At 43.0% G+C, this 13,405-nt stretch overlaps 1 protein-coding gene across 1 annotated transcript in view; it reads left to right on the top strand.

The window, feature by feature from the left end:
- The window catches only part of LOC144762795 (CD109 antigen-like), a 628,126-nt gene that overhangs the window by 611,716 nt on the left and 3,005 nt on the right, over positions 1-13,405 (top strand). The window contains exon 32 of the mRNA XM_078648065.1: positions 6,168-6,270. Within this exon, the coding sequence (XP_078504191.1) occupies positions 6,168-6,270 (103 nt within the window). The remainder of the gene's footprint in view (positions 1-6,167; positions 6,271-13,405) is intronic.

Raw genomic sequence — 13,405 nt, 5'->3', positions numbered from 1 at the left:
ACACAATTTTACATTGCCAACACACTAAACAGATACTTCCCTACCGTGTCACACACACTCATGACATGGTCTACCTCCCTACTCCCAAATACTCCAGGCAGACAGGGCGTTCCCTGTGCTCGGAGCCCTACTTTAGCCGCATTGAAACAATTCTCATCTAAAATTCTCGTCCAAGAAAAACAAAATCAGTTTTAAACACATTTTCAGGTGATATTCTGTTTGTCACAGTTTTTAGGAGAGTTAGTATCCCATGAGAAGTTTGTTTAAAAAATAAAATAGCGTCAGAATTGGAAACCAGGTCTGTGGCTTGTAAACATTCTGAAACACCTTAAGGCTACCTTGCTCAATAACAATAAGGGTAACCTAGAGAAGAAATGTGGAGAAATATTGAAAGGAAATGAGATCCTCTGGTTACAGGATACTAAATCGGAAAAAGAGCATATATTTAGGCGTCTGCATATATTTCTGAATAAGGCCGGTAAACCGCTGGTTGATTTCAATTGCCTTTAGCCCTGAAGAAGTCCCATGAGGGATGAAACGCATTGGCGGCAAGCAATTGTGTGGTGTTTTATAAAAATAAATAAGAATAAGGAGGATAACTGCGTAATAATAAAGGATTTGATTTAACTACAATCAAGACCTCTGACTGATTAATAATTTTGCTTGGGAAGTCTTTTCTTTTCGTGAAATTTGTTTCTATTGTTAAACATTACTTGCACTATACTAGTCATATACATAAGAATACGATTTTCTCGGGTGCTGGGTCATTTTAGAATTTAGTAACGGTAGATGCTATCCGCGAAAGTGGGGTGTATGTGGGTCACATCCCAAACCCAATGCACCGAGGGTATGATCTAACAATATAGGCAGATACAGTAGTGATGATTGGTGCTGGAATTTCTTAAATAAGCTCTGACCCTGTTTCACGATGACTATGGAATAGCTGACACTTCAAGGGAAAAAGGCAGGCCATCTGGGGAGATATGCATTTGGAGAGGTTCATATCTGGTTTGTACGGCGCAACAGCTGGAGTCCTCTTTTGATGACATCCAGGGCATTGTACCTACTTTTACATCAAATATCAAATTAGCACTGGTTAACTTCACTTCTACTCTAGACCCGTGAGGCCCAGCCAAGAGACTCTGACCCTAGACCAACTAGCCCGTTTTATTCCTACCCTTACCACAAATTCCCAGGTGGTCATAGGGGGGTGAATTCAACTGCCAGTTTGAACCCTTAAATGACTTCAATGGAACACAACCCTCTGAAGAAGATTTGCTATGGGCAATCCTTGAGCTGAACATCCTTCCAATTAAGGCATGGACACAGCTGGCTCTTCAGATTAGGTTGTTAACCTTAAACTACTCTCTAAGAGCTTGTAATGACCGTGCTAAAGCTGACTCTCCAAGGAAGCAAACTTTTAATAGGGTTGGTCACTCCTCCATTCTAGACTACATCCTGGTAGAAATCAGGATGTGAGGTAGGGTTGTTCACTTTGCTGTCTTGCCTCGGCATGACAGCGATCACAATGCTCTGACTGTTGATTTTGAGCTGCTCGTCCCAGGGAAAAATATTGACCTCAATATGCCAGCAGATGGTAGACTACTACTTACCAACGAAAGGAGGAAAATAAGATGGGCGGCGATTGAGAAATCACCTGAAAGACTGGCTTCCTTATATGAAATCATTATACTAACCCCATTGCAAATAGAAAAGTTTTCAATCGTTGATGGTACCATCATTTCAAGTTGCTAAGATACACGAGGTACTGTCAGCTAATCTGGTGGATATATATTTTGCCCAGTAGGTTTTAATGGGGGGGCAGAGATGAAGTAGTATTGGTTTGATAGCAGCTGTCGGGAGGCCAAGAGGGCTCTGATAGAGGCCATAAAAACCAAAAACAGAATTAAATTTTTTTTAAAAGAAATGGACCAATGGGTCTCTCTGAAACAGGTTCTATCAGCCAATGACTGAAAGCTTTTTGGAATATAATTTGTACAGGCTGTAGAGTTGGGAAGCAGGCCACAGAGCCTAATATAGCGGCTTACAGTTGGAAAGAACAATTCCAGGCCCTACATTCTCTGCAGGAAGCCGAGGCCACCACCGTGGCACCATCATCGAAGCCACCACAAAACTTTAATTTAAAGTCTCCCATGCTGACCTTGACTGAAGTAATCAGGGCCATAGGTAAAACAGCTCCTTGCAAAGCTCCAGGATTGGATAAGGTACCAGTGGACCTTTTTCGTGCTCAGCCAGAAATCTGAGGGTCATATTTATGGGTGCTATTCAATGCCATATTGCAAGGGATGACAATCCCCGCACAATGGGATGGAGCCGAGACTTTTCCAGTGTATAAAAAAGGGTCCCTACTATTGCCTATTAACTATAGACCCATCAGTCTAATTGATGTAACCCAGAAATATTTTGCTCGGGTAATGTTGGATCGTCTTCAGATTTGGATGGAAGAATACAAAATCATGAGCCCACTCCAAGCAGGCTGCAGAAAAAAAATATCCACTATTGACCAAATATTTAGGCTCCAACTCCTCTACTGGAAAATGGTGAACTTGGAGGATGGTAGTCTTTATTTGGTCTTTGTGGATCTAAAAACTGCTTTTGATTTGGTACTAAGGGGTGTACTCTGGGTGGTATTGAGAGATCTTGTAGTTTCCCATTATCTTCTGAACATGCTAATAAAGAGGTTACATGAAGACAACTATGCCCAAATTAGGTATGGAAAGCTTGAGGGACTCACAGCACCAATTGCAGTCAATAGAGGAGTCAGGCAAGGTTGTGTGCTCGTCCCTACTTTGTTCTGTTTATACATCAATGCACTAGTTGATGTACTGAATGGGATGAAAGACATAGACGCTCCGAAGCTAGCCACAGAAAAGTGCTGGCAATGATGTTGGCTGACGAAACTCTCTTGCTCCCCAAATCACCGGTGTGCATATTCAGAGGATCCTTGATGGCTTTGGAGCATTTTACAGAAATAGGGGAGTGAAGATCAATATACAGAAGACGAAATATATGGTCTTCAACCCAGCTAGTTCAACCCATCCCAATCTGCACATGAATGGCATCCATCTGTAGAGGGTACCATTTTTTGATTATTTAGTTCTTACTTTAACAGAAAAAATTGGACTGGAGGTCACAAATAGATAAATCAAGTCATAAGTTAGCGCAGACAGCAGGTGGACTGGCCAAGCTATACAGGAACTCATTCCACAAGCCCGTAGGACCAGTTATGGAGATATACAAAACCCAATTAAGAGGTGCTGTTATGTATGGGGCTGATCCCTGGGGGAACTTTCATCTAAAAACCATCATTAAGTCAGAGAAACACTTTATCAGGCAGCTATTTGACCTCCCATTGAACTCCCCACTCTCTCCATTGTGCTTGGACCTAGTGGTGAGGACGATTGTGGTGGAAACTGGCTGCAGACCCTTAACATTTTGGCAGTGACTATGGGCGACTCCTGAACTGGCTGAATACAGGACAGAGCTAAAGGAGTTTCTGGAACTTCGGGGCATAGGAAAATTGGCATGGTTTGCATACATCATGGAAGGTCTTCATAGTATAGGTAGAGAGAGCCTATGGAGCAACTCAGAGGTAGCCTGCCTTGCAATATCTCGTAATCAACTAGTCAGGAGTTATAAGGGGAGGGGGGGTAAACTCACCCAATTATCTGAGAGCTCAGCCACTGGCTCTCTAACAGTTAACTTCCTAAAATAAAGGATAACTATAACCTAGAGGCCTATTTGGATGAAATACAACCAGCATTAGCCAAGAAATTATATATGCAATCCAGGCATGGGTCTCTTCCTCTGCGTGCATTTTCCAGCAAATGGTCTGGTAGTCCCACCTTACTGTGTCCAGCATGCAGTAGTGAAGAGTAGACTGAACTCAACATATTTGTTTTCTGGCATGTATATAGAAAAGCTAGACAAAGATGGTACAGTTGTGTAGGAATCTAGGTTCAAGGCGTTGTGAAGAAGCATATAGACTCCTGATATATAACACCCAAATGCCAATTGTATTTGCTGTATCATGTTTTTAAATTTCTATGTGGTGGACGCCAAGTCATTTTTAGAAATTAATTAATGGATTTAATTGTTTACCTGTGATCTGTCCCATACAAATTTTACTGCGTTTTTAGAAGGGTTTTAGCTTTTTAATCTATTTTATGTACTGTTTGTTTATTGTAAATGCACTTTTATGGCCTACGGACCGAAGTAAAGTACACAAATGGAATGGACTAAATATAGTATAGTAAAGCTCTAGGTTAGTACCAATCGTTTTTGACCATTGCCTCACTTTTCTCTATTTAACAGCCTTCTTATAACACTTGTTTTTTGTCTTTTATCAAATGTCATTACCTTGGGATTTCGGATTTTGTTTATGCGCTTTTGTAAAGGCATCTGATTTTTGTATAGGTAACAATGTTACTGTTTCATCCAAGTCCTAAATGTCTTTGATGCAGCACGTAGGTGGGCCTATTCATGCAGATGGTATGGGATTGCCCTGAGCTTGTACAATACTGGACATGGATCTGTCACATCCTGGAGAAAGTGATAGGGCAACTCATGTTGAGGCGTCCTAAGATGACATTGCTAGGGATGATGGACGACTGGAGACGCCTTGCATTCAAGCACACTCTGGTGGGACTAGGTCTGCTTGTGGCAAAATGTGGCATTGCATGACACTGGAGGAGAGACATAGCTATTACTATTAATCATTGGCTCATAGGAGGGAACTACTGTGTCAGGTCAGAAAAAGAATTTGCACAGGAACGGGGTGTGCTCAAAGAAGCACAGTAAGATTTGAGGATCGCGGTAGGACCATTTTCAGGGGGTGGAACAAGCCAACAGACATGAATATAAGCAAGTGAAGCTACAGAAAGACTATAGCACATTACTACGCGATGTATTAGATTGTGTGCTTTTACAATGCGGTTGTTACAATGACTGCGTTGTTAGTATGCAATGCATTTACATCGCAAGTCATTACAACGACTTGCAGTAGGGGGCGCGCTGGAATTAGGAACAGTATTATTTACTATTCCTGAGAGGCACCCCCCGCGTCTAGGGGAGGGGTGCCTTTAGTGGGATTTTAGTGCCGAGGGAACGGTTTTGTTTCCCTGAAAGTGGGCAAGGGGAGGGACGCCTGAAATGCGAGTAAAGAAGGAGGTGCATTGGCGGTCCCTCCCCTTAGGTGATAAAAATAGCCGGAGTCAAGGAAGTAGCCTCTTTGTCCTAGCGCCTCGTGGAGTAGCCGGAAAGGCGCAGCGGGAACAGTTGCCCACCCACCCATCCCTAAGTTTTTAAGTAGATTTGGCGGGGTCCCGGACAAGAGGAAAAGGCCCGGGGACTTCTTTATGCGGAAACTGCCTGACCTTGCAACAGGGAGGCAGTCATTGGAGCTCTGGGCTGGCGGGAGAGGGGGCCCTTCTGCTGGTGGTCCTGGACTCTCCTGCCCTACCCTAGTAGCCGGTGCTTGGATGAAGCAACATGGTATCTCATATGGACGAAGTGGTAAAAGGTTGGGTTGTGTCCTGCTGGTACAACACGCCTCGAGGGGATCTAGAGCTGACTAAATTGTAAATACATGGTAACCTGTGGCGCAGATGGATTCTGTGCCTCCTTATGTTCAGTAATGGTATTTCGATGGTTAATAAAATTGGTCAAAAGTGGAGGTTTAATAACAAATAAAGATGGTGTTATTGACAAGTAATAAAAGCTACGCAGTGAACACCAAGTTTGTGTAAAGTGTATTTGTGGTGGGGGGTGTGTGGTGGACGAATGGCACGGATATCCCCACTATACTCCAGTTTGCGCAAGAGTAGGGAAGGTGTTGGAATTAATTTCCAATACCTCAGAGCCCCCTACAGCAAGTTGTTGTAATGACTTGCAATGAAAGTGCATCGTGTACGAACAACGTGGCCGTTGTAACGACTGCGTTGTAATAGTACTGCGATGTAATGGCAGGTTTGTAAACGCTGTTTCCCACAGACATCCAGTATGAATGTCAGCTATTATACACACACTCTGAATCATGTCAAGGATTTACCACTGCCTGCCTTAGTTTTTTTAAACAAGCAAAAAGATTTAAAACCATTAAAAAAAACAATGTTACTGTTAATATTGATGGTCTCTTGTTGTTACAGATCAGTGGGACACCAGTTTGCGTAGGAGTTCCAATGCTTCGGGATGCCAAAGTATCAAGTTCCCAAGAGGCCATGATTACAATCGTGGATTATTATAAACCAAGTAAGTTTTCGAGGAATTCATAAATGTTTACATAAACCCAGCATGTGTTTCTTCGCTTATCCTGGCACGTCAATTCCCCATAGTGTTGGAACCCTCCCTATGTATACTGCTATACAATGAACGCTAAATATTGTTTGCAATGTCTGAACATAAACGATGTTATATCTGGAGGACTATGAATAGCTGGGATGTTTTCACCAGGGGGTTCTGAGGGACATGAAAGAAACAGAAAGAACGCTCGAGTTTCCATAGCGTCACACTTCTCCAAGTGTTTTTGACTGTCCAAAATTGTTTATCAGTGGTGCATTTCATCCGGTTTCATAAAATGTTCATTCCAGTCCAGTATCTTCCCTGGAGTAGCAGAACATGGAAAAGAGCACAGTCACATCTTCTAACAACCTTTATCCACAACATCTCCTCACATCAATAGCTGCATCGTGAGGCACAGCACTAAGCCTCACTGCACTTATTTTCGCCATGTTTACACATACTTGGGGTTAGATCTCCAGTTTAAGATTCTCCCAGGACAGACTGGCTGCTGTCTGGAGTAATGTGAGGTTTTCAAGCAGAAACACAAATTCAAATTGTGTACGTTTCGTAAAGCCTTCTGCAAAATTGTCTTTAGATTAACAATACAATCCACCTGTCCTTTTTTCCGTAAATCAACATCCTCATATGAATTTAAAAGTAAGGGGCATATTCTCAAGCCCCTATCGCCATGGGAACATCACTTTTTTTTACTATTCCGTGGCGATAGGGCCAGTGCCTTATTCTCAAGGCAGCGTTACCCCACTTAACGTGGCTTAAAGCTTAACGCTGCCTTGAGAATAGGGCCCCTTTCACGCTAAACTTAGCGTGAAAGGGCGTGTGCATTGGGTGTTGCGGCGGGCGTACCACCGCAACACCCATTGAATTAGACGCTGCCACCTATCAGGAAGAGCGGCGATAATAGGTGGCAGCGCCGAACTTAAGATCAGAAAAATCCTGGTCTTAAGGTGGCGAAACGAGGAGAAATGCTTAATTTCTCCTCGTGTATGCTTTTTCCATGTGTACTGCCTTGTGCAGCACATATGGAAATAGCAAAATGCCATGATTGGTTTATATACAGGAAGGTGTCCCTTTCTGTACATAAACAAACCTTTTAAAAATGCTGTATGAAGCAGCACACATGTAAGTTACAAACCAGCATTTTAGGTTTGTTTATGTGCAGGAAGGGACAACTTCCTGTACATAAACAAACCTCCCTGCTCACAGACACCCTTGTTAATGTTATGTTAATGTTATCAGACACTTATAGAGCGCACAGTCACCAGAGGTTTCATGGCGCTAATCATGCTTTGAGTTGTTACATAAGACCCGATTAATAGGCTAGCCCGAACAGCCAGGTTTTAAGTGCCTTTCTGAAGCCAAGTAAGTTATCACAGCTTCTCATTGTTAACGGGAGGGAATTCCAGAAAGTGGGTGCCAAATAGGAGAATTTGCAACCTCTGACACGTTTGAGTTTTATAATTGGGACAGATAGAAGATGCAGATGAGAAGAACGTAAATTACGCCGAGGAACATGTTTATTAATCATGGACATAATGAATCTTGGGCTGTTGCCCTGTAGTGCTTTAAAAGCTAGGCACCCAGTCTTAAATGCAGCACGTTGCTCCACAGGAAGCCAGTGGAGCTTAATCAACAGGCACCCGGCAGAGTGCCATTTTGGCTGTTTGTATATTAGTCTAGCCGCCTGATTCTGTACTATTTGCAACCGTTATAGTAGGTACTGAGGCAGACCACTATAAAGGGAATTTGAAAAATCCAGGCGAGAGAGGACCAACGCTATCACCACTTGGATTAGGGCTGAGTGGGTCAGCAGGTGAGCGATCTTCCTGATTTTGTGGAGTTGGTAAAGACTGGTGGAAGGGCTAAATGGAATCCGGTTACACGTCTTACATCGATTTTGGAACACACACACACGGCGGAATGCTGGAACTTATCATGGCTCCGTGACTGTTATCTAAAAGAACGACTATACATTTTTGACAATTAAATTAGATTGGGACACTTACTGCACTACGCACGTGTAAAGGAACAAAAGAGAGAAGAATTTTGGAAAGCAAGGTTCGGTGATCACGTTATATTCTTAGCCTTGAAAAAGCCCATATGGGGCGAAACGCGCGTCGGCTGTGAAGAACCTGGTTTTAAAAAAGAAATAAAGTTTGTTTTGTATCTACACTACGTGATTCTTTGTGGACTAAGAACTTGTATCTGAGTGCATCAATTGCACATGGATAAAAGAAACTACTGTGGATGTGCACTGATATGACCTTTTTGTTACAAGACTGGTGGAGATCACTGTGCCCACCTGCCCTCTGAGTGAGAGGTCAGCGTTGATTACTACCCCTAAGCTTTTTACTGACGAGGACGCAGTAGGGGGGGAACCCAATTCACTAGGCCAGAAGTGTGTCGGACCCCAGTAGTCCTTACTCTTCCCAGGCAACACCAATTCCGTCTTGCCTGGGTTGAGTTTCAGATGGTTCCTGTCCATCCAATGCTGGATGTGGAGCATGGTCGTTTGAAATTCCACGGCAGCATTAGGGGAGTCTAGGGGGAAAATCAGCTGGAGATCATCTGCATAATTAAAGATGGTTACCTTCTGGTTTTTTAATGAGTGGAGCAGAGGTCTCAAGTAAAGATTAAACAGTAATGGCGAAAGGGACGAGCCCTGCGGAACACCACAAGAGGTGGTCACTGTGGGGGCGGTGAAAGTACCCAGTCGTACTGCTTGCGTTCTGCCGGTAAGAAATGACTTAAGCCAATTGTAGGCAGGGACTTGGATACCTGCTTGCTTGACACGGTTCAACAGAATGTTATGGTCGACCATGTCGAACGCCGCCGACAAGTCCAGAAGCACCAGGGCCTGCGGTGTTCCCCTATCTGAGTTAGCTCTTAAAGTGTCCAGGACAGCAAGGACTACTACCTCCGTTGAGTGGGCTGGCCGAAAGCCTGCTTGATTTGGCTCCAGGTATTCAGTTTGTTCTATAAAATTTGATAGGCATCTGGCCACATGAGCCTCCAGAATCTTGGACAGACATGGGAGTAGGGATATGGGGCGATAGTTTGAAGGAGTTGAAGGATCCGCCCCAGGCTTTTTCAGAAGGGGGACTATTGTGGCAGCCTTAAAGGCCATGGGTACCACACCTGTAGTGACAGATTCATTCAAGAAAGGGAGGAGGCTATGAGGTAGTGCTGTGTGAATATGTCTTTAAGGGTGGAGGGTGGGCAACAGTCATTGGGGGTACCCGGCTTAACTCGGGTTAAGAGATCAGACTGAGTTTTAGGACATAGAGCTGAAAAATTGGTCATGATGACAGGATTGCTGAAAATGTCATCCTGGCATTCTGTATTAGTCGGGGGGAATGCTGGACTTTATAATAACAATTTTTTCCAAGAAGTAATTATTTAAAACATTACACATCACTTGAGTGGGGGCCTCGTTAGGTAATATTCTCTCATAACTGCTAATCTCACTGACAATTTAAAAAATGTACTTGGTTTTATTGTTCGCATTGAGTATTCTCGAGGAAAAATGGGCCGCTGTGGCAGTCAGTATAGCCTTTTTATACTCTGTGCGGGCCAACAAAAACTGATGTCTGTCTTCAATATTATAGCAGTGTCTCCATTTCCTTTCTAATTGTCGCAATTTTAACTTTTGTGTTTTTAATTCGAAGGTAAACCATTTATGGGCATCATGATATCTAGTACAAGAGAATTTAGTCAGAGGGGCATGTCTGTCACTAGCCGACCTTAACCAGTCGGTAATCATAGTTTCCATGGCGTCGACGTTTGAGTTAAAGGTGGGAAGAGAACTAGCTTCCGCTTATGGGAATACATTTAAGGCCCGGCCCCGCCTCCAAGCCCCTCCTCCTACCGGCCGATTGGTCAAGGCCTATCGGTGGGAGAGCTGGACGAGCGTCAGGGAGAGGCGTTTCAATACTTAAAGTGCCCACAGTTCGCGATTCGGTAATATTTTAAAAACAAAGTTTCAAAGTATAATTGAAAGTATAATTTGCCATTAAAACTATAGTGCCAGCAGTGTAGGGTCCACGCGGCAACGAAAAGACTCTGGTGCAAGGGTGCCTGCGTTGGCGTTAAGTCATGAGACTTAGCGCCGTTGCAGGGGGAAACGCCAGGCTGCACCACATTCTTGCAGCTTGGCGTTTCCGAAGTGGTGGTGAGAGGCGTTAAGCCAAGGAGGCTAACGCCTCTCACCGACACTTTCTCATGAATATGCCCCTAAGTTTTATCTAAAATCTGATTCCTATAGTGGATCTAGAAAATATGTCCACCACATGTAATCAAATGGACTTATTTGGTTACATACATAATGGTAGGCTCCTTCGTTGATCAATGGACAGTCTTACATTCTTACAATGTTTTTTAAAATCACCAGATGTATACAAAGTGCTTCATAATATAAAATACCCCTGGAGTAAAATGGACACAATTAAATGGCTTAATGCAAAAATATCATGAGGTGAGCAGTGAGGGGTTGCAAGATGTGTTGAATGATGACTGACTAGGGGAAGAATGTGCATCTGAAGAGCAAGTGGGTTGATAATGAGGAGACAGAAAACGTAGCATCATTCAAGAGAAAAAGTGCAGACAGTAATTGACACTTCTCATGATAATACATTAAAGCAAACGTGCAAATATAACCTCAAAAATAATTCACATGGTTGCACGAAAAGAGCTATTATAAGATGAAGTGCATAGTACAAGTTGTTATATTGTCACCTGGTTTTATGCACTTATGTGGATTTACATGCCTGTGTGGCTCATTGGATCACTAACCTTGTCAGTTAATTTTCATTTTAAACTGTTTAAAATCTATTCAAATGCAGCCGAGAGATCTATCAGAATAACCTCTGCTGTTTTTCCCCCGGTCGAGAATGGTTCTGATGAATTCCGTGACCTCTAAAAGAGCTATTTCTGTACTGAAGCCTGAACGAAAGCCTGACTGAGAGGGGTGAAGGACTCCCTTATTTCCAATAAACCTAGTAATCTAATATTTAATTTTTCCAGCATTTTCACGACTGCTGAGAGTAAAGAAATCAGTATGTAATTGCACAGGCAGCATGGGTCTGCATTTTATTTTTTTAATAGGGGCAACACTAAAGCATTTTTCCAAGCTGAAGGCACATCTCCCCTCTCAAATGACAGGTTAAATAATGTGTTAACCAGTACATTAATAGATCAAGGAGCCCGAACCAAAATCTTAGGAGAATAGGGATACAAGGGGGAAACTGATCTAACTTTTTTAAAATTCGATTCAGAATCTGCAGGGAGATCTTTTCAAATTGCTCTAATTTAGACCCAGTGCGCATGGTCTTTTTGCCCAGGACAACCGTGGAATGTTATGTTATGTTATTATACACTTATATAGCGCATTATCACCCCGAGGTATCTAAGCGCTATCAGCGGACATACACAACCCATAAAAATGCAGAGCCGTCAAATCAGAGGGGCTCCAACAATTGGGAAGCTGGAATAATTTGTTGGTCAACTTCAGGGTTTAAAAAAGACCAAAATATCTGATAAATTGCTCTGGTGGCATTGTTAGCGGCTGCTATTTCTTTAGAAAAGACATCGGCGTCTGCCTTTTTAGTGTTTTTGCGAAAGTCCTTGAGAGTTACTTTATAGGATAGGTTATCTTCCTGCAAGTAAGACTATCTTCAAAAGCCTTTCAGCTGTTTGCATTTACTTGTATTTGCTTGCAGAGCAGACATAAAGCAAGCAGCTGAGAGGGAGCTGCTTTTTGCTATACTACGCTTTAATGGAGTCAGTTTGTCTAACCCTTGGTCAAGGGCTAATTTAAAGGAGCAGACAGCCTTGTCCATACCATCTGCTAACTGGGGCTAAATTTGCTTGTACCTTTCAGTTTGGAAGTTGACAGGGAGAAATGGACTAAAATGATTGAACCATGATAATTGGAAGAGGGTTTGCCATCACTAGCGAGGGTATGTTAGAGAAAATTAGGGTTTTGCAGGAAGTTGTGCCCTGCCAATGCAGCCACTATTTTCTCTGTCTCTTTTCAATTGGGGTCATCAACATGAAGATTATAGTCACCAGGAGCTTTAAAGTTTGAGTATTGAAAGTAAAATGAAGCTACAGCCCCTAGTGAGCAGTTCTCCAAAATTGGTAGAATAGGTGAATGGGTAGTAGATCAGTGCTCCAGAAAGTGAGAAATTGTCGGACTCTTTAACAGAAAAATTAGCCCCTCAGCCTGACCCAGTTCCTCTAATGTGTTTAAAGTTCAATGGAATTTTGAGTGATACATCACCGTATGGATAGAGCCAAGTCCGGTCCTGAATTATTACTTAGCTAGGTATCAGTTAAAAACACCATATCCCAAACATTATCATTCAAAAGGCCCCAAATATCCAAAGTATGTTTAAGTAAGGATCCTACATTGATTAGGCAGGCCTTTAACTCAGTGCTCCTCTTATGTGTAACCTGTCTATCCAACTTGGGCAAACACTCCCTGACTTCTCTCTCAGTATCAAATTTCGATTTTTTACCTGGCTGAAGCAATTGACATGCAACGCATCTGAAAATATTGTGGTTTTTGGCCAAATTAAAAGAGAGACGGCAACATTTGTGCCCTTGCCATGCCATTAAGTCCTCTTTAAGATACGTAATTCTCCCCTCACTGTTGGTATGGAAATGGAGAGGATGGCTGGCACTGGTGGCGATCTGGTAGCGGATGGGCACAGACTGGCTTGCTTTTGGTGAGCCTGTGGAACGGCTTCTTCGAGCGGCTGCTGCGCAACCACTCTGCTACCGCCATTAAGGCTTGATAATGAAGTGTACAAGATAATGCCCTCTTCTGGTAAAGCAACTTCTTATCCAGAAGATTACAGACTGCATTCTTTTATTCCTCCCGCTCAATGAATAACAAATTGACACGTTTAGTCCCTCAAGGTCCAGCTGTAGCCCCTTAAACACATGCACATTATTGCAGATGCACTCAGTACCAGTGGCGGCTCACCAACGGAGTGATGCGGGCAATAGGGGGGAGGAGCGGCCGGGTGTGCGGGTAGTGGACTCTGACAGACGGAGGAATGGAGTAAACTAAGTAAATAAATAA

Source organism: Lissotriton helveticus, chromosome 6 (assembly GCF_964261635.1).
Source record: "Lissotriton helveticus chromosome 6, aLisHel1.1, whole genome shotgun sequence".
NCBI lineage: Eukaryota > Metazoa > Chordata > Amphibia > Caudata > Salamandridae > Lissotriton > Lissotriton helveticus.
The sequence above is the reverse complement of the archived record's forward strand: the minus strand, read 5'-3'. Positions and strand labels throughout refer to the sequence as shown.